Source organism: Peromyscus leucopus, chromosome X (assembly GCF_004664715.2).
Source record: "Peromyscus leucopus breed LL Stock chromosome X, UCI_PerLeu_2.1, whole genome shotgun sequence".
NCBI lineage: Eukaryota > Metazoa > Chordata > Mammalia > Rodentia > Cricetidae > Peromyscus > Peromyscus leucopus.
This window is the reverse complement of record NC_051083.1, coordinates 92,991,919-93,014,910: the sequence shown is the minus strand read 5'-3', so window position 1 is coordinate 93,014,910 and position 22,992 is coordinate 92,991,919. Positions and strand designations below refer to the sequence as shown.

The following is a 22,992-nucleotide window of genomic DNA, read 5'->3' as shown; positions in this document are numbered from 1 at the left end:
ATGAAATGTCTTCTGGACATGGGAAGACCACTGAACTCATGAACTCACAGCAGCTGTGGTTGCCTGCACAAGATCAAACCAGTAAACATTCCTGCATGGAGGTGGGGGGGGACTTTGAGAGCCCCATGCCTACTTGAGGAGCTATTTACAGTTGATGGGTGCTGGGGGAGGGAATGTCAATTTTCTTTATGGGTGTGGCTCCTGCTAGATGACCCATGCCCTAGTGCAGTGGTTCTCAACCTTCCTAATGTTGCAACTCCTTAATACAGTTCCTCATGTTGTGGTGACCCCCCCCAACCATAAAATTATTTTTGTTGTTAATTCATAACTGTAATTTGTTACTGTTATGACTTTTAATAAAAATACCTGCTATGCAGGATATCTGATTTGCGACCCCTGTGAAAGGGTCTTTGGCCCCCTAAGGGGTCATAACCCACAGGTTGAGAATCACTGCTCTGGTGGGTAATTCCATACCTATGATATACAGGCAGCACAATAGGACTCAGTGGGTTAAAAAACAATAACACAAAGTTCGCAGCGAGGGGTAGAGACTGGGGTGGACCTGGGAGCAATCACAGAGAGGTTCGTAGGGTGAGTGTTTTAAAAATGCATAATATGAGATGTATGAGAAATTAATAATAATAGTTTTAAAAGAGAAGTGTATGCTCCATAAGTCCTTATTTTTCTCCCACTAGACTGTTAGTAGCTAGAGGACTGGGCCTTAATGGTTTGTTTTTAAAAATTTCTACAATGCCTACTCATTTAGAGAATATTTAATTTAAAAATATAAACACTTTTAGCACCTTCTCAAACAAGGCATTTTTTTTCAAGTCTCTTTTCCAGTACATCGGGGGAAAGAAAATTTTAAAGAGCATTTCCCAGACTACTAGTATGTATCCCTAAGATTTCTGTCTGTGTCATCACGTATAATCATTAACTACCTTGTGAAATAGAGATTTTAATATCCAAGTTTTATAGACAAGTCAAGTGGGTTCTGAAGCCTGACTAAAGTCCAGACAGGTGGCTAGTTGCAGGGCTGATTCAGTTCCACCCCAGCTTGTATGTGACTTTGAAGCTGCTGATCTCTCCACCGCAGTACACTGCCTCCATTGTGTGCTAGAGAAGAAGCCTTTAAAAAGGCTTTGCATTCCTTGTGAAGAAGATAAAGGAAAGAAACAAGGGAGGGAACCCTCCAAGTCAGCTATTATTCAGTCTTGAAATTGTTTCTAAATTGCTATACATTGTGATTTGAGAAACGTTTTAAATAGGCATATTATACTAACAGCCTCTCCCCTCCTCCTCAATCCTAAATCATATCTGGTTTAAGACTATTTGACAATAGAGTTGAGAATTGAAAAAAAAAGCACTGCTTTTTGTGTGTATGCCAATTTTCTTAACAGAAGCTTGATGCCATTTTTCAAACCAATCAAAAGCTTTGACAGTGCCAGTAACTGAAGATATATCAGCTACACAGTTTTGGGTTATTGTTGCTGTTTTGGTTCTGAGAATTTCTGAGTTGGCAGCGGGGAAGGAGCTGAAAATAAAGTCAGAGGAATTATTATTTATTATAATTTTCAATTTATAAATTACAAGGAACACGAGATATTCTATTTAGTTCATTTGTATATTCATACCAAATTCAGTAAAACGTATGTCAATCTGGTGATTTGTCAGCCTGGGTTTTGGTCACAGGGCATTTAACATTCAGTGGAAATGAAATATATATATGAACAACATCACTTCTATAGTTAAACTAATTACTTAATGGGGCTAGAATACACAAAAACAAGAAAGAGGTTAACACAAACAAACTTGATTTTTCTGCACGTAAGTCACTGCCTTTTAAAAAACAAACACTTCATTAAAAGCTAAAAATAAGAACATTTTCCAAGAATGAAAGTTAAAAAAATCGTAATCTTGGCTCAGAGTTTATAAAAACAATGCTTATTTTTTTTGAAAATATATAGTGAGGGGATTCTTTTCCTAGGATACATTCTTGTGAGCAAATGCAATGTCTGTGCTATGTGGGAATTTAGGCATCTGAGAACTTGCCTTGCTCAATGAAAACCTATGCAGAATATCTGAAAAAGAGTTTCTACATTAGGAAATATTTTTCTTCAATAAAAAAAGAAAGAAGCAGGCTGGGCAGTGGTGGTGCTCGCCTTTAATCCCAGCACTTGGGAGGCAGAGGCAGGTGGATCTCTGTGAGTTCAAGGCCAGCCTGGTCTGCAAAGCGAGTTCCAGGCCCACCAGAGCTGTTATACCCAAAAATCCCTATTTCAAAAAAGAAACAAAATGTGGTGGTATTGTGTTCCCCAAAATATTGTGTACTCTAATAAATTTATCTGGGGTCAGAGAACAGACAGCCACTAAATACAAAGGCTAGAAAATGGTGGCACTCACACCTTTAATCCTAGCATTCCAGAGATAGAAATCCCTCTGGATCTCTGTGAGTTCAAGGCCACATTGGAAATAGTCAAGCATGGTGACTCATGCCTTTAATCCCCAAAAGCCAGCCTTTAATCCCAGGGAGTGGTAGTAGAAAGCAGAAAGATATATAAGGCGTGAGGACCAGAAAGAAGAAGCCTTTGGCTGGTTAGGCATTTGGCTGGTTAAGCATTCGGCTGGTTAAGCCTTCAGGCTTTGTAGCAACACAGTTCAGCTGAGATTCATTCTGGATGAGGACTCAGAAACTTCCAGTCTGAGGAAACAGGACCAGCTGAGGAACTGGCAAGGTGAGATAGCTGTGGCTTATTCTGCCTCTCTGATTTACCAGCATTGACCCCAATAACTAGCCTCGGGTTTGATCTTATTAATAAGACTCTTTAAGATCCCTGCTATAACAAAATAAATAAATAAATAAGCAAATTTTTAAAAAGGTGTTCCTTATAGGAGAGGAGCACCAAACAATTAAACATGCTCCCATATATCTAAAAACCCTGAAGACTGGGATAAAGAGGAATATAGGTCATTCCCATAAAGATGGCCACCATTAGCAGTATAAGGAACTGGACTGCAAGGAAGAATTGTGAAGAGAGGGAAAACTGGCCAATGGATATGCTATAACTAAAATTATAGCCTTAACAAAGAAACATAATCGGCACCTTTAAAAATCGTGTTATGCCTGAAATTTGTACTTCTGAGTTGACTCTAGTCCATAGCAAACATATCCCCTTCTCTCAACTCTGGGCAATTGTTCTCCTACTCTCTGCTTCTATGAGATTAACTTTTTTTACAAAGAGAAGAAAATTCTGGAATTCTGCTATTCAAATTCATTTACTTGAAATTTGCTAGGGGAGCAGCTCTTAAGTGACCTTATTATACCAAAATGCATGCCTCTACACATACACAGTGCTAACTGTTTGGTAAAGGATAGATTCAATAAATTGGCTATGGTAATCATTTCACAATGGACATCATATCAAGTCAGCATGGTGAACATTTTGGATACCATTTTATTTGCCAATTATGCAGCAATATAGTTGGGGAAAGGATTAGTGACATGATCTGGGTATGGTTATGCCTGGCTGTAGTCCCAACCATTGTGGAAAATGGAGATGGAAGAATTGTTTGTGTCAAAAGTTCATCACCACCTTGGGTAACTCTTATGGTTTGCAAGTTAAATGTTCTCAGAGGCTCATACCCTAAGGGTGTTTTTGCCAGGTGGAAGCATTTCTACAAAATGATGGAACCTTTAGGACGTGGGTCTGAGTGAAGGTAAATTCAAGTATTGAGGGTGTACCCTTGAAGGGATTGTTGGGAACCCACCCTTTCCTGTCTTCATGACCACAACAGGGTGAATAATTTTGCTATATGGTCTGCTATGATGCTTTACCTGGCCCAAAGTGACATGCTAAGTGATTATGGACTGAAATCTCAAATCTGTAAACCATAATAAACTTTTCCTTCTTTAAGTTTTCTCAGGTACTTTGTCACAGTGGCAAAACCAAACCAAACAAATGAAAATATACCAGCAACAGTGAAACCCAGTCTCAATAAAACAATGATACAGGCATAAAATTAAAGTATATGAATATATTAAAATTCTGAGACCCATTATTTGAGTTTCCTTTTGATCTGTGAGAAAGTCAAAAGGCTGTGAAGCTAGGCCTCATTTAGACAAGTATTTGCTTAACTTACTCCATATAAGAGCCAAAATTCTCATGGTACAAAAGGCCCTGAATAATTTCCAAATGTAGGCAAGAATAGACCCATACATGAAAACACATCAACCACAAATATGCATATATATATATATATATATATATAAACATAGGTATAGAGAGATAGATAATAGATTTGATAGACAAATAATGGTACAAAATGTAAGCAGCTAATGCATTTTTCAGTTAATTTAACTAAAAGAGAAAATTTGCCACAATTGGGAATATTCCAGATAATGTTTACAATAGTTTATATTCAACGACAATTTTTTTTTGAGATAGGGTCTCACATTGCAGCCCAGGCTTGTCTGGAACCTACTATGTAGCCAGGCTGGCTTCAGACACTCAGTGACCCTCTTGCCTGTCAACCTTTCAAGTGCTGAAATTACAGACATGAGCCAGCAACATACCAGGTCCAAGGACAAATTTTAAGATATTAATACAGCTCAGCCCTTCTTCATCTGAGAGCACACTGTACTGCTATTTCTAACAGCAAGGGGATGTATGGCATATCTCTGCCTAGGGAACTAACTTGAGTATCAGAGTCCCAGACTCAAATGGTAGGAGTAAGAAGGGCTGATTGCTAGGATCATCCTCCTTGCAACTGGTCATGCTTTCTGAACGCAGGACCCAGACAATGAAACCAGGTGCATATCATCTAGCTAGACTGTTGTGCAAAGCAATCTTGAAAAACTGGTACGACATGGTTCATTGCTCCAGCCATATCTAACAATACATCAATCACTAATATAAAGGGCACTTTGAAGGCCACATTCCTAGAGTTGGCTAATGTCCAACTTGGGAACATTCAACAAGTAAGCAACTAGTTCTGCTCTGTTACCTCTTGTCTTACAATCTATTCACATTGTTTTTGATCAAAATCTTTTTACAAAAACCCATCAGTTAGTGTAGTACTTTTTAGAAAAGTATTTATATATATATATATATATATATATATATATATACTTCATTTGCTAAGTATTTACTACAGTAAATTCTAAGTATTTATATATACTATTATATTGATATTATGTATGTTATGATATAAGCATATAATTACATTAAATAGTATTCAGTTGATATTTATAGATTTAGTTATATATAGTATAGTATTTATATTAGCATAGTATAGCATTTGTATACATTTGTAGATCTACAGTATATACAACACATACACACACACAGATAACACAGACACACACACACACAGTCTGTAAGGACAATAAATACCTCTAATAGGTGCGAAAGCCAACAGGAGATAGAAAGAGGCTCAATCAACAATTCAATCATCTATAAGACCATCACAAATATCTTTTATTGCTTCACCAATTTCATTATCCATTTACCCTTTGATCTATGGCTACTTGAACTTTGTAATACAGATGTCCAGAGTGCCTTAAAATACAGCAATAAATTATGTAATTTAAATTCTTTTTCAGGGAAGTCACTATCCATTGGTATTACATCTTGAGGAAATCTTAGTTGAATCTCCCAGTATATCTGACTAGTGTATGATCTGTTTACACACGAGTTGACTCTTACCAACAATATCTGTATTATACCATATTACAGTATGATTATTTTATTGTGTGTGTATGTGTGTATGTGGATACCAGAGGTTAACATCAGGTATTTTTCTTCTTATTTTTGTTTGTTCTTTTTAAATAATTACACTACTTTCCAGTCCTTCCAATGCCTTCCTTGTATCCCAACCTACTCCCCCTTAATTTTATGGCCATCTTCTTTTGTTATAATTACATATATATGCCTAAATATATAAATACAACTGCTCAGTCCAGTTAGTGTTACTTATATGCATATGATTTCAGGACTGACCACTTGGTATTGAATAAACAATTAGGGTGCTCATCTCTGGGGAAGACTATTTCTCTTGCTCTCAGTATTTCATAGCTCTGTCTAGGGGTAGAAGTCTGTGAGAATTTCCCCTTCCATGTTAGCATGTCGATTGTTGTTTATGTTATTTTTTGAAGCAAAGTCACTCACTGGCCTAGCGCTCACAAATTTGGCTAGATTATCTGGTCAGTAAAGCCCGGGTCCTTCTGTTTCTTCCTCCCCAGCACTGGGATTACAGTCAAACCCTGGCATACTTGGCTTTTTTCTATGAGTACTGGGGATCTACATTGGCCTTAACATTTATGAAACAAGCAGCTTATCAATGGAAAAAAATATCCCCAGCCTTTAAATGTGTGTGTGTGTGTGTGTGTGTGTGTGTGTGTGTGTTAGATGGAACCCATAAGCACATGTTAGAGAAGTGCTTTACCACTAAGCTACATTCTCAGAACTCAAAGTATTATCATGATACAGCTTGGTTTAGTTATCAAATAAACTAGGAGATATCACAGAACTCTACATTTGTAGAAGAATTCATCTTTCTCATCCATGAAATATTATTATGGAGAAATGTCACTAGTGGCAATGACTGTGTCATGTTTAGGTTTGATGTTAGTTGGGACAAAGTGCATCATCTGTCTTAATTCACATTACTATATAGTTACAGGTTCCCATTAACTGTTGTACAGCATGGTTAACTCCCTCCATTACAGAGCACATGGCTATCATTAAAATTATTTCTATCCTCATACAGAGTCTTGTTTTTATTACTACATATGACTTATAAAATTTAGTGGGTTTTATTATGACATATGTTTTTCTTCTCAAAATAGTTATTTCCTAGCTATTGCTTATTAATTAAATTTGTCCTTGGACAATTTCATACACACACACAGTATATTCTGATTACTCTTTCCCTGCACCCTCCCTTATCTCCTCCCAAATCTGTCAATCCTCTTCCCACATTCATGTTTTTTTGTCCTGTTTTGTGAACCACTGAGATTAACCATGAATGTCTGTGTGATAGTGGTTTGGAACTGTCCACTAGAACCTGGTGAGCTTATCACTAGGTATGCAACTGCAGACAATGACTCTCCCCTTCCTCAAATCTATCAGTAGCTAACAGTAGTTCACCAGGGATGAGTAGGGCCCCATAAGCTCCTACCCTATCCATGACTGACTGCTGACAGGGCCAGTCTTGTGCATGCTCAGGACCAGAAACCTAGTTGCTGTGAGTTCATTACTACCCTGATTGTAAGATACCTAGAAGATGGCTTTTCACAGTCCTTCCTGCCTTATGGCCCTTACCCTTTCTCTGCTCCTCTTCTATGTTTCCTGAACATCTCAACTACTCTGATTTGTGTGAATATTTTATCAAGGCTCATTACATGTTAAAGGGATTCCATTTTTCTCCTGCTCTTGGAAATGACTCATTCCTATCTATTTTAATTACTACATCTTACTCTTCTTAAAATCACTGTTCATTAAGGGTAAATGTACAAAGCTGACACCAACAGCATGCTAATGTGGAAAGGGAAAAGCTTGTCAGGCCTTAAAGAACTAAGGAATGCTGAGAGTGGGAGATCTTCTCCAGGGAGCTGGTTATCCAGTATCAAATGTTCAGTCCTGGAAGCATATATACTAGTAACATTATATGGACTGTCAGGTTATATTTATGCATTTAGGAATATATATATATATATATATTATATATATATATATATATATATATCGTTTTATACACACACACACACACACACACACACACACACACACGTGAAAACAAAAGAGGCCATGACTTTGAAGAAGAGCAAAGAGAACTACATGGGAGGTTTTTGAGGGGAAAAAAGATATAATTATTTATAATCTTGAAAATTATCTTTTAAAAAGTAAATGTAAATCCAGCTTTTCTTGCTATACCTGTTCTAGCCCCTATTTTACCAAGTATCCTCATTTGTTTCATTTAGTAGTATTTAATTCAATGTACGCTGTCACTGAGTATCAACTGCCTTAGATCATTTCAGCATCTATACACTATACCTCCCTCCAAATGCTGGGTACTGTATTCTTATAGCGTTTCTGTGGTCATTACCACAAGTAGTTTAGTATTTAGTGTAATTGTGTCATGAGGTTTCTCATAATCTTCTTTACTTCATATTAAGGTTGTTTCAAGTAGAAACAAGTCTAATAATGCTTAGAATGTTATTTTCATTCATAGCCCACTGGTATTTTTCATGCTGTTTAGAAGTTTTTCACCCACAAAAACAGGATGATGTGTGCTCTTCAACATCTTCTATGACCATATAAAGAAATTACACCTGAGGGCTCATCTGAATAATTACCAAAACTTATACCATGATAAATTTGTATAATATTTACTGTTATGCCTCATAATCTTCAGAATGAAGATATCTCTGGATACATAATCTTCCCTAATTCTTTTGCTTTGGTTTTTAATGACAGGGTCTCACTTTGTAAACCTGGCTGGCCTAGAACTCACTATGTAGTAGGGCTGGCCTTGAACTCACAGAGATCCACCTGAATCTGCTGGAATTAAAAGCATGCACCACCATGCCCAGCCTTCCCTAATATTCTAATAAAGGGGAGAGTTTCCATAATACAGCTTCATCAACATTTCTACTAGTACAAAGCAGAAAATGTGGTTAAATGTCCAGTGAAAGTTGTAAATATGTTCATGAAGCTTTTTACAAACAAATCTGAACTTATAAAAATAAAATATATGAGTAACATTACAGCACTCAAATCTTTATAAGCAAAAGTGACTACTACCCATATATTTAATCCTTTTATCCTCAAAGGAGAAAGAGATAAAATCCAATAAAGTGTAAAAGCAGATCTTCCAAAAGCCTTTTGTAATAAATGAGAAGCTTTAATGCTATTCTTGAGAAATTCTACAGAGGTTAACTTTCATAAAATACATTGTAATCTATGAAAATTGCTTAAATGAAAGATAAGATTAGGCCTAACTGTGCAATGAAGCTTGTGCAACACCAGGCAAAGTTCTTTATAAACCCTTTACTCCTGCCTCCAGAATTGTGAATAATTTATTTCTGTTGTTTAAAAGCTAGGAATAAACCTTATTACTTGGTAAAGGAGTTTAGAGATTTATTAGAGCAGTTAGAATACAGAAACACGGATCCTATTGTGGACATACAAAAACCACTCTCATCATTGTGACTATAACCTTTGAATAGTTAGTCATACATGACAGCATTTTTTCCAACCTCAGAGATAAAAAAATGTATGACACACAAATGTCAAATATTAACACAGTGTGAATCTACTGAGTGGCCTGGCATAGGAATGCTAAACATCCTTCTGACCATAGCTAGAAACATGCTGAACCTGCAGCCATTGTGATAAGCTCCTTCACTGAAGAGGACAGAAGTCAATTAATTCTAAACATTCTGATGATCACCATGCATTAATATATGGTGGCATCTGATTTTTATATAGGTTTTATAATAAAATGCAAACTTTTCATCTATTGTGAAATTCAATTAACTTTCTCACTATACAAAAATCTTGTTGCTCCCAGTCCTCAATACACTGAGGTCTTCTTTGCTTCTTGGAGAATTAGTACACAAAGTAGCCAAAAATTCATTGCCTTGGAGGAACTTCTCAGATTATATAAAAACATGTTCTATTGCTTCTAGCACAAGATCACCTGAAAGCATTAAATACCAGCTGGACATTATGAAGAAGCGGCACAACACTGTTGTTACATTGAGAACCCTTGAAGGGAAGAGAAAATAATGATAGTAGCAATGGACCAGGGAAGAAGGAGGAATGGAAGCAGTAATTATAATCTAAATGTATAGTGCCCATAAAATCAACAGCATTTGTTCATGAAGGCTATGTGGGGGAAGGAGAGAGAGAGCGAGAGAGTGAGGGGGGGATGAAGAACAGTGTTGATTGGAAAGAACCAAAGGAAAAGGAAACATCGCTAAAAGTAGGGAGAAAGGACAATTGCTGCAATGATAGCCTTGAGTACACAAAAGACAGAGAGAGCCTATATACTATGGAAAGTTGGCTGCTGCAGAAACTATCTGTCGAAATAGAAGACATGGAAGAGGAGCAGGATCTAAACACAGATACAGATAGAGGGAGCAGTGTAGAACTACTCTTTGGATTGCTTCCATTTTATTGGTAGAATCAGATATAATTAGACAGTAAAGTTGAAGAATGTATTGGTGACTTAAGTTGTAAAACTTAAAAACAAGGAATGTAAGAGAGTAAATATCTAAGGAAACATTTAATTAATGGGCAGTATTAATGGTCTACTCTGAGACTGTGATCATAAATTTAAAGCCAGTGTAGCTACAACTATTTTTTTTGGCTCTTCTGCAAGTCAAGGTGTAGACACAGACTAGGTGAGCATTAGGATTTAACCAGGGTTGATTTTGCCAGAAAGTATGTCTACTCCTGCATATGCACAGGCTTCATGTGTAAGGATTTAGCAAACCCTGAATTGAAAATATTCAGAATAAAAAAAATGCATCTCTCCTGGATATGGAGTTTCTCTGACAGTCATTCCCTACAGAACATAGCATAAGACTTATTTACATGGCGTAAACATTGTATCAGTTATTCTAAGTAATCTAGACATGATTTCATAGTACACATATATGCTAAGTTATATGCAAATACTCTCCCATTTTACATAAGAGATGAACACCTATGGATTTGAGTATACAACATGAGATCCTAAAGCCAATCCCCTAGGGATGCCAAATGGATAACTCTATAACAAAGATAGTGAAAGTAGAAGAGAACTGAAGATATGTGCATCTGAATGGCCACCGAATCTGAGGTGATTAACTAGAGAAGTGAGGCTTTGGGAAGAGGTGAAAATGGTTTCAAGATGACAGGATCAGGGATAAAGAATCATAGGCACTCCTCTGTTCTATAAGCCTTTGGCTGTTTTCTTCTATCATTTCCACACTTTGTACTTTTAAAGCATTGATGTCAAAATATACTAAAAATTAGGAACATGCAGTATGTTTGGAGTTTAACACTGTATCATGAACAATTAGATTTTAAAACCTTCCTTGGGCTGGTAAGATGGCTTAAGGAGTAAAGGTACTTGCGTCCAGTCCCAACATAAGTTCAATTCCTGGAACTCATATGATGGAAGGAGGGTACAGGCAAATTGTCCTCTGACCTCCATATGACACTATGGCATGAACATGCCCCCTGTCCACACACGCAGCAGATAATTGTAATAAAACCTACATTGTCCTGAAATTCAGCATTTCTTTTTTTTAGCTCCACTCCCACATACAAACCTCTCTCTCTCTCTCTCTCTCTCTCTCTCTCTCTCTCTCTCTCTCTCTCCCTCCCTCCCTCTCCTTCTCTCCCTCTCTCCCTCTCTCTCTCTCTCATACACACACACACATACAAATATGCACACACACACAAATATGCGCACACACACAACATATGCGCACACACATGCACACGTACATTTACCTTCAGGCAGCGACAACACATATTGGTTTTATGAAGATTTCTTCATCTGAAATTTATAATGTCTCTTTTTTTTCTTTGAGTGTGAAATGATTTTATAATTTAGAAAAACAGTTCATTTAATGCAACATATGTATTTACAGTAACTTATAAATAAATGTTGGCTGTGCTCCCTTAGGTGTTAAAAGATTTAATCAATCAGGATTAACTGCTTTGACAAATGACAGAACATGGGACTTGAGATGATGGAAACTGCTATACTTTTAAAATGACTAGATTTCATAAAGCATATGCATAGATCTTGTCTAGTCAGTATATGAATAAACATGAAACCCAAACTATAATTGAAACAGTAAAAACTATTTTAAAATTGGGAGAAATGGAGCATTACAAACCTGCTTCCTACTTTGAGCTCTTGCATTCCGTAATCTTCGAGCAGAATAAAAGATGAAATAGCCCACAGTTGCTGCCGTAATAATAAAAAAGGACACGGAAACAAAGAAAATTGAATAGTGATTCACCCAGGGGCCATGTTTTTTCCCTACTTCGATGACCATTGTTACTTGTATGCCTCTTTGAATGGACTGCAGAATTTTTGTTCCTTTTAGATTGCCAATCATGATTGCAACAATGTCTCCTGCACCTGTAAAAAGAAAGGAATTCAGTTTTAGTTTGAGGTTCTTAATATAAAAATCCAATTTTACTGGATGATTTCAAACATTGAAAATCAGACCTAATGATACAAAAGGATGTATTATAATTCAATTAACATTATTAAGTACCTACTACATATTCAAAAGACATAAGGGTTATAACCACGTGTAAGATTTAGCCATGGATCTAAGGAGCTCATAAGTTTAAAGGAAAGCATCACACACAACATTACCCATAATTCAACAGTATTACCTTTGAGGCCTAGTTTGCATTGTTTTTTTTTTGTTTGTTTTGTTTTTGTTTTGTTTTGTTTTTTTGAGGTGAGGTCTTACTCTGCCTCCCAGGCAAGCCTGGAACTCAGGTCCTTCTGCCTCAGCCTCCTGAGTAGCTAGGAGTACAGACCTGAGAAAGCATCCCGATATGCAAATTTCATGAAGGCCTTCTTAATGATAAATAGTCCACTGCTGGTAGACAATAGAACTTATCTCCCAAGAAATATTAAAATATGTAGATGCATTCATTTTAATTATAAGGAGGCAGATTATCATATGTACTCAATATTAATATATACAAAGACTTATATAATAAGATAGGGATTTGAGACAAATAATGTGCATAAAATGTTTTACAGCCCACACACATGTTTACGATGTGGTATTTTTCTATATCTCCAAAGATGGGAAGGAGAAGCAGACCTGTGAAAGCAAGAGAGGGTAATGGGTAAGCCAATACGAAGTTCCTTTTAGACATGTATGAAGTGCTGTAAGGAAAGTCAATATTCTGTACCAATTAATGTACTATGAAGCAAAGTAAAGAAGGAAAAAATGACAGTAGAGAAGGATACGGCTTCACCCAATTAACGTTTATTACAAGAAAGGGAAAGAGAAAGAAAGCAGGCAGGCAGGCAGGCAGACAGACAGACATTTTGCTCCAAGAGCTCTAAGTTTTCATATATGGACCTGTTCAGGTTAGCAAGGAAGATAACACAGAGAAGGGATAGAAGTATTTGTTTCTATTTAGCATCAGTTAAGAACAAACCTGAACTTACACTATGATTTTTACTAAAGGCCTCATATCCGTAATAACCTCCTTTCTACTCGCAAACACATTTGGTTAGAAAAGCAAAAGAAACCTTATCTTTCTCAATGTTCCGAGAATGTCTTATTGTTTGTGCCATTCCAATGCTTATCAAGGTTTATAATCCTCCTAGTTTTTATGAACCAGGATGAAGTGATCTTAAGCAAAAAAAGGGTTCTTTGAATGTTAATATATTGCCAACTAGAGAAACCTCCTATTGATACTAGGTTAAGGTACTACTCAAGGTTAATGATCAAACTCCAGTCTGGAATAAACAACCACCCACAAATAAGACTCAGAAAGACCTTTAGCCTAGAATTTAAACACAAATGGACAATACTAAAATAGTATTGCCACTTTCAATGATTACAAGTAAAAAAATCTTAACTGGAGGATTTTTTTTTAACCCAAATAATCCTTAAAATTCACAGCTCCTAGAAGCAAAAGACTTTAAAGGATTAAGTCTCATAGAAATCACAGTACAGTCACAGTACAGTGGGCAGGATCCTTTCCTAATATATGCAAAAGGTATCACCACAAATCCTTTTATCACTTTATTCATATGAGTGTTTGCTGAATGTCTTTATGTGTACAGTGTTCATGCAGTGCAGTTAGAGGAGACTGTCAGATCCCCTGAACTGGAATGATGGATAGTTAGAAACCACCATGTGTCTGGGAACCAAGTCTGGGTCCTCTGGAAAAGCAATGGGTGCTCTTAACCTCTAAAGCATCTCTCCAATCCATCACGACAGATAGTTAAAGCTCCAAAAGGACTATTTACATGTGATAGTTAATGTGTGACCACTCAGACTAATAGAAGTGAATGATTCACAGTCTTATTTCCATGGAGAAAAATCTCAAAAGGTATAGGAAGTAAAGGGAGTATAAAGTGTAGACAGCATTTTCTGTATGTACACCTAAAGCAAACATATAACCCAAATTTCCCATATGGGTCAAAGAATTGGTAACTTAGCAGGAAAGTAGCTCGTTTTTTGTTATTTATTTTTGCTTAAATTCTAGCCATGAAAGGCAAACATAGACTTCTCAGTCTTTTTCCTATGAGCCATCTCTTAGGAAAACATCTGACTGTAAAGTTTTCATTAGTTTCATAATGTGATCTTGTAACATGTATAATATTTGACAGCACAGATAATTTTAAAAGTCAAGTTTGGAATATATTACCATTTGAAAGATCTCTTTTTACACCATAGATGAGGCCTTTTAATAAGTTTCTGAGTAGTGGAAATAGTTTTACTATTTTTTACCACTCTTAGAAGATACAGACTCAGGCCGGGCGGTGGTGGCACACACCTTTAATCCCAGCACTTGGGAGGCAGAAGCGGGAGGATCTCTGAGAGTTCAAGGCCAGCCTGGTCTCCAAAGCGAGTTCCAGGAAAGGCGCAAAGCTACACATAGAAACCCTGTCTCAAAAAATAAACAAAAAAAAAAAAAGATACAGACTCAGTACCAGAACTGGCTATTCAGACTAGCCACTGTGGTCTGATTTAAAAATAAAGATAGTCAAGTGTGTACATTCTGTATACAACAGGATCAAGGTTGTGTTTCTATCCCCACAATCCATATTCATACATATTTTATATAGTCTAACAATGTAGACTGAATTACACTTCCAATCATATAAAAGACATTTCTCTTTTTGTCATGTGTGGTGTGTGTGTGTGTGTGTGTGTGTGTGTGTGTATGCACACATGCGTGCATGTGCTTATGCATGTGTGTTGGGGGTATGTTCTTATGTGTATATGTATAGGGAGGCCAGGTTCAATATAAAGCTATCTTCCTCAGTTTCTTTCCCCCTTATTTTCTGAGACAAGTCTTCCCAATGAACCTAGAGCTTGCCGGTTGGGTTAGGTAGGCTGGCCAGCAAGCCCCAAGGATCCTCTTGTCTGCTTCTCCAATGCTAGGGATTGCAAATCAATCACATTACCAACTTCTCCCCAGCCCCATAAACATTTTATTTTCTATATACCCTAGGCATTATTCTATATCTCTTCTTCCCCTGTGCCTTGCAGCTTTCTAAAAATGGTTCCTTGCCAGAGTGTTCCAAATCACAGTTAATGGCATCACAACTCTTCAGGTCACATGCTTTAGTAGCAACAGAGTCAGTCTTACAACACTTTAGTGCTCAACTATCAATCAAGTAGATTTTACTTCCTTGGTGTCTTCCATTATCAAAATATTTTTTCATATTCATGCTGCTTTCATAATTCCTTGCCATATTTTCATAACCTCACTAGTTTACCTACATCCAGTATCCTTAATGTTCATTTTACCAAGTTCCCTTAAAGTGTGGTATCATTAAAGACATCTCCTTAAAGTTTCATCAGAGTTCATCCTCCTGTTTGTTTCTTGGCATGTGTTGGTATGTCTAGCTCAGCAGTCTTTACTTACTCTCCATTACTCAAGTCTGAATCCTTGGTGTAGGGTGTAAAAGCTCATATGATGTGGTCTCAATGGAGTCGTCTAGTGTGGTGTATCTCCCTTACAATGCCACTTCATGCACACTCAGATTCAACCACATGGACCATTTGTTGTCATTCGCTTTTTATTAACTCTATTTTTTTCCTCTACTCTTATCCTCAAGTTCCCTGAATCCATTCTGATTACTGCCCCCTTTCCGATTTGCATATGTATCTATCCCTCAAGATCCAGTTCATACGGTGCCCCTAAAATAGTCTTCCTGAGTGAAAGCGAATGTTCCATCACTTTTGTTTGTAATTTTTATTTGGTGTATGTGTGTGTGTGTTTGTGTGTATGTGTGTGAGCACATTCACATGAGTGGAGGTCAGAGACAACTGTGGGAGTCTGTTTTTTCCTTCTACAAAGTGGTTCCTGGGGAAAGAACTCAGGTCATCAGGCTTGGCAGCACGCATCTTTACAACCCTCTAAGCCATCTCCCCAACCCCATCAGTTGAATCTTAACTTCTAGCTAGCTCTTTATTTTGCCTGAAAAATCAGTCAGAACACCTAACTCCCGCTCTAAACTAAGAATCTGGTTTTTTTTTTTTTTTTTTTTTGAGTGGAAAGAGTCTTTTAATTCACTATAGCAATGGTTTTATTTATGGGATGGTTAAAAAGTTAGATGTTTCATACTAGTAAAATTTACTGAGAAAATTGCCTTACATGAATAATAAATTTTAACCGTGTTTATGTAAGTAGCTTTTTAATCTGTGTGTTACGTATATGCACTGTGTATGTACATACATTCATGTGTCAATACAAGTGCACACATGCTATGATATACTGTGGACATCAGAGGACAACCTAGGATATCAGTCTTCACTTTCTACTTTGATTGAGATGGAATCTCTTGTTGCTTTTCCCCACTGCATATTTCAAGCTAGGCAGCTTTTGAGCTTCTGGGGACTCACCTGTCTCTTCCCCTATTTCCCTACAGGAGAGTTGGGATTACAGATGCCCTCACTACTCTGTATGACCTTACCTGGATCCTGGAGATTTGAACTCAGGTCTTCACACTTACATGGCAAGTGTTTCATTCATTGGGCCATCTTGCTAACTTGTTAGTAGCAGACATATTACATTTATCATAGTCAAATATGCTTAGCTAAGTCCTTATTTTAAAAAAACACTCTATCTAGTGCATACAACCGTCCAATCAGTTTTGTGTTCCATAAGGGAACATAAAATACATTTCAGCACAAAATTAGAATATTTTGAAACAATCTATAAGTAGTATTTTCTTTCTGTAAAACATAGTATATCATATAGAGATTAAATGTACATGAGTTGGGCAGCAGGATGACTCAGAGGATAAAAACCCTTGCCACTGAAGTCTGACAACCTGAGTCAGTGCCCAGCTCCCCTGTAAAGATGGAAGAATGGAACCAAATCCACAGTGCTGTTCTCTGGTTTCCATACCCATGTTGTGGCATATGTGTGCTCATCTCATTCAAAATAAATTCAGTGGAAAAACTATCCAGAAAATATTAGGTTCATTCCATTATATATTTAGCACATAGTTTTTTTTTTTTTGCTCTAGTGGACTATGTGAAGCAAATGAATAAATAATCTGTTCTATCTCTGTAAAATTAAAAACATTTCATCTTTATTTGTACTTCTCCTTATTCCACAGACAAAAATGTATGAATATTTAATAGTGCCCTATTTTCATAACTAAGATATACTAATTATGATTTGTTATTGACAATGGATTATCTTTGTAAACCATTATTTAATATAGCAGTAATATTATCTGTCCCTAGGCTGTAATAATTTGTAGTGATGTCATATATCATTGAAGCTGAAACAGACCTCATGGATCAGTCTAATTCATTTAAAAAAATCTAACACTGGGCAATTTTTCTTGAGGAAGGAAGGTTCTTGCTGAACTTGTTGCTCATAGAATCAGCTCTCCCTGAGAAGAAATGGTTAAGCGTGGGTCCACAGGAAGAGTAAAACGGGCTTCCAGAGAGCACTCGGGGGCTTCAGTGCAAGTACCCTACAGCATTTATATTTGTTGCTCGGTGCCATTTTGTTTAGTTTCTGAAATTTACCTACACCCTGGATAAATAAGTTTACCAGATAAGATTTATCTAGAAACTAGGGCCTTAACATATTTAATCCTCACACCTGCCCTATGCGGTAGGCATTGTTACACGGTTCCAAATACAAGATAAACTGAATTTGCGGCAAGGAGAGAGAGGAGGAGCTTGGCGTCAGGGCTCTGTTTCTCACTGTTCTATATCAGGTCACCATTTTCAGTGAAATCTAAAATGATTTGAATTTGAAAATAAAAATTAAAGAGGGATATCCAAGGGTACAGTGGGAAAGTTTAAAACCTGGTTCTCAGGGTTGAAAGAAGCCAGAATTGGTAGTGTAGTTCAATTTTATGGTTCAAATTTTCCAACTGTGGCCATATGACAAATTACTCAGCCACCCTGCTCTAGCCTACTAGTAGGCATTATGATGAACATGTATGTGTAAGTAGTATAAAAAAATGGCAAGCTTAACTGATATCAAACTCGGTTTGATCGTTCTTCTCACTTAGTCATATCTACCTTTAAACCAGTTAATGTTGGTGCCTGGGATATAGTCTAGCTGGTATAGTGCTTGTCTTAAAAGGACAAGGACAAATTTGATTCCGAGAAGCCACATTAAAGAAGGCTAGGTTGCACTGGCACTTGCTTGCAGTCCCACAACTGGAGAGGCAGAATAAGGGAGATCATGGGGACTGGGGATTTAGCCAGCTTAGCCTATTATTTCAGGCCAGTAAATACCCTGTGTTGTCCTCTGACTTCCATACACATGTGTATCCACTCCCCCCACTCATATTTCACACACACAAGTAAAAAAGTCAATCAATGTGTATATACAATCCCAAGTTAGGTTTATTTCTCATTTATTACTCTACTGAAAAGCACAAAATAAGATGTCGACTCTAGAACTCTAGAGTAGATTCATTTTGGTGGAACAAAACTAAAATAACAAACAAAAATCAGCTCTGTGTTTCAGGGCTGAGCATTAAAGGCAAGGCCTCCTGGATGAGGCTGTGAATGACAGTCAAGCACTTTACCACTGAGCCACACCCCAAGGATCTAAAGAAAGCCTTTTATGACTGTTGGGTGTGTATGAGTTTCTGCTGCTAAAGGAAACCATCCTGAGCTTTGATCTCCTTTAAGCTTTCCTATGGCCTTCCAATATTGCACTTGGCCATTATCACTGCTCCAGCTGATGCTAGATCTTTCAGGTTTCAAATTAGGTTCATTGACCTTTTAAGTGATCTTTGGTTTTCTTTTCATTCTTTTTTGTTGTGCGGAGACCTGAGCCCAGGGCCTCACACATAACGGGCAAATATTCCATCATTGAGCTATAATCTCAGTTTTATAAGTAATCTTTCTAAAGGCTCATAAAACATTCACTATGTAAACTTAGCCACTTATGATAAGCCGTACATATGTGGTCATACTCACTAAGTGTTGTATACATTTAATACTCCTAAATTAGACAGATAGAAACTGAAAGGAACATCGATCGAAGACACATACATACAGGCTAGAAGAATTCTTTTAGAATTTTTGTGTGTGTGTTTACACATATATGTGCATAGGGCACCTTGTAGGATTCATTTCCTCCCACCACATAAGGTCTACAGAATAAACTCTGTTGCCATATTTCCATAGCAAAGCACCTTTACCTGAGATACTTGCAGGCCCTTAACTCCCACCACCTCTCTTTTTTTTTCAAGAGAGAGTCTCATGTAGCCCAGACTGGCTTCAAACTCACTATGCAGCCAAGGCTGACCCTGAACTGCCGATTCTCCCATTTTAACCTCCAAAATGCTGGGAATGCAAGTGTGGCCCGCTGAGCCTTGTAGCATCTTCATTTTTAACAAGATTTGGAAAATACAGTGGATGTGAATTTTCAAAGGGACAAATAAAAATATGGCCCTTTGCCTTTTAGGGATAATGAGGTACTGCCACTCTAGATCCACAGACACTCTAAGCACTTCTTCAAAGCTCATGAAATTGATCTTCTTTGAGGACCAGAGTTCAAAGCCTTAAAAAGACAAATCCAATTATCATGTAACAAACTTATTTTGCTGAATCTATGTCAGTTAGGCTGTATCATCTTTCTCATTAGTTTGTTCTCTTATATTATTCAATGCAAACAGATTTGGCAGTCTATATCATTATCTTTAAGATCAATATCAATGCACGAATTTATATTGTCTTATGAAAGTTGTGGCGCTATCTAGTTTTCTATCTGAAGTTTCACTGTAATGATTCTGCACTTTAGAAAGTGCTAGATTTAAGAAGCGAAACATGAGTTGGATATCTCGGGTAATCAAATCAGTGCCAATGTGAAAAACTACAACTAACTCCTTTATGGACCAGTGATACAGAAGACAGTCAGTACCCCCAATTTCATCCTAATTATTTTTGAGTGTCTATACATAGGCCAGGCACTGTGTTAGGCTGTGGGGCTACAGTAAATAACAAAAACACAGCCCCTGTCTTGGGAATAGTAATAATAAAATAAGATGTAGCAACTCTTTTTTTTATTAATTATTTGTGTATGTAGTGGTGGTGGTTAGGTGCCTACAGAGGCCAAAAGAGAGTGTCAGATCCTCTGGCAAGTTGGAGCTAAAGGTAGTAGTGACCCACCCAACATGCATGCTGGGAACCAAATTTATGTCTTCTAGAAGAGCAAGTGCTCATAACCACCAAACCATCTCTTTAACCCTTATAACAACTCTTACCACTATTACTGAATGTCATCCAACTAAAATATTAATCACAATGGCCTCTAGCCTAAACACTATTGAGGACATTTCTTTTATGTTTAGTATTTACATTGCACACAAATTAGATACAGGTTCATGGTGATAGCTGACCTCTTTCACTTATTTTTAAAATGTAATGATATTAGGATTCTAGCCTAATCTTATTTACTTATAAACACAACCTCATTAAACAAGTATTTCTAGATTACTAAGGACATAGTAAGTTCTGTGTTTCTGGACCTTATTAACTTGCCTCGATACTAATATGTCAAAATGTATAATAAGCTATGATAAATTTTTATAACATATAGAATATTCTAAGCACAATGACAGCATATTCACAGGACCTTGGCATTGCAATATAAAACATGAGGAGATGAGCAAAAACAGCACTCTTTTAATATCAGGAAAGCACAAGAATTCACCAAGAGTAAATCACCAATAAGGGCACTGAAGTCCAAAGTCATGTTGTAAAACTAAGCTCACATCAGTGCTGTCCAGGCATCCTGACACTGCAATGGAGTCAGCACTTAGGAGTTCACTGCTATCGAGAATGGACAAAGTCAATTGTGAGGGGTTCCAATGTAGTCAACAATCCCCCATTAGCAAGACCTGGAAACAATCACATCTCCCTTGGAAAATTCACTTTGTCCATAGTGGCTTTCAGAGACTTAGTTTTCTTTTATAGCATAAACTTCTAGGGCAGTCGGGGAAGACAACTATTTCAGTCAGGAATACCAAAGCTCATAAGAACGAAGATCTAAGAAGTACTTTTGTAAGGGAGAAAATACAGAACTGTGGAGAGTATAGAAAGTTGCTCTATTTCTATGGACTCTCAAATATTTCAACTGTAGGTTTGGAGGGCTCTGTGATACCAGAGAACTAGTGAATGGATCCATTTGGATATAACACAAAACTATCTCTGGCAGATGGAGTGAGTCTTCAGAAGCAGCATATTAAAGATAGTGGGGAAATAGCAGCAACTCTGCAGAAGAGGTCATAGCTGAATAATTTGTGCAAGACCTATCACATTTACAAGTAACAATTCTCATAACTGTTTTGAAAACATCTAGTCCTATCTTAACTATTCTGCTTTCCACTAGTGGTTATGTTTAGTATATCATTAAGAACCCAAGAACTAGATTCCCAATTCTCCAATTTTCTGATCTTAGGACACTTACATGATTTAAAGTTACTTATGTCTTCAAAGAACCTTTGCTTATTTAGGTTATTTCTAGTGACATTTACCATATTAGAAGTTAATACTAAGGAATTTAAAAAATATTTATTCATTCATTTAAAGTCATCATAAACATATAACAAAATTGTATTAGAATAAATATTATTTCTCCAAAATATAGTAAAGAATAGTGGTATTATTTATCATTTAAGCAAACCTCTTTAATGGCTGACTTATTACAAGGAAATTCACAGCAGCTGGAAATTCACATATGCTTTTGTATTAGTACAATCGTGAGATTTTAGTGGAGGCATATAAATTTTTACTCACAGAAACGATGAAACTAGGACTAAGTGTTGCTTTAATAGTATATTCAGATAATTCTATATACTGCACTCGGATCCTAGACCCAAACTGAATTCTTTATTAGGTATAAGGTATAATTTAAAACTATCAATGGACCCTCCCTACTTGGTTAAATGGAAATCCACCAGTTTGCCTTGCTATTGAATGGATCTTTTATTTATCCACACCTCTCCATCCTGTATGTGTAGGGGTGTGTGTGTGTGTGTGTGTGTGTGTGTGTGTGTGTGTGTGTGTGTGTGTGTGTGTATGTTCCTGTTCCCATGGGGGACTCCTGTATAGGTATGTGGGTACATGTCCATGTTTGTGGCCCATGGAGACCAGAGGTCAATCTAAGGTGTCATTCCCCAGAAGCCATCCACCCTGGTTTTTCAGACAAGATCTTTCACTGGTCTTGATCTCACTAAGAGGCTAGCTTGGCTGGCCAGCAAGCCCCATGGATCCACCTGTCTCAACCTCCCAGGTACTGGTATTGTAGTCCTGGTACTGTAAATGTGCAGAATTGTACCCAGTTTTGTCATGAGTTCTGGGGCAAGCACTTAATCAACTGGGCTGCTGTGGGCTGCAGGAATATATCATAAGAACTCAGCTGGTTATGGCAAAGTCACTACCTGAGGAATCAGGGAATTCCTCCAGAGGAGGCCAAATCCCAAGGAGTTTTTGGTGTTACTTGGCTTGTTATATATCAGCTGTCTTCTGTTATGAAAATCATGTGTGCCTTCATAGTTTTCCCAATTGACTTTTCCCTAGGAAGGGCTAACAGTGTGGACTGATCACTCTCTGGACATACTCATTCCAGGAATTTGGAGAACAGCCTCAGGAAAGGCTTTCTCTGGAATCAGATTATCTCCCTTGGCCACTTTCAAGGACTACAGGAAACACCACCCAGGTGTGCACCCATTGTTAGTCCCAGGTGGACTAACAATGATAACAGCCCACATGCAAGTCTCCTG

At 37.2% G+C, this 22,992-nt stretch overlaps 1 protein-coding gene across 2 annotated transcripts in view; it reads right to left on the bottom strand.

Moving 5' to 3' along the window:
• Positions 1-22,992, bottom strand: part of Rnf128 (ring finger protein 128) — a 109,383-nt gene that overhangs the window by 17,215 nt on the left and 69,176 nt on the right. For both annotated transcript variants that reach the window (XM_037199470.1, XM_028895124.2), the window contains exon 2: positions 11,900-12,147. In XM_037199470.1, the coding sequence (XP_037055365.1) occupies positions 11,900-12,147 (248 nt within the window). The remainder of the gene's footprint in view (positions 1-11,899; positions 12,148-22,992) is intronic.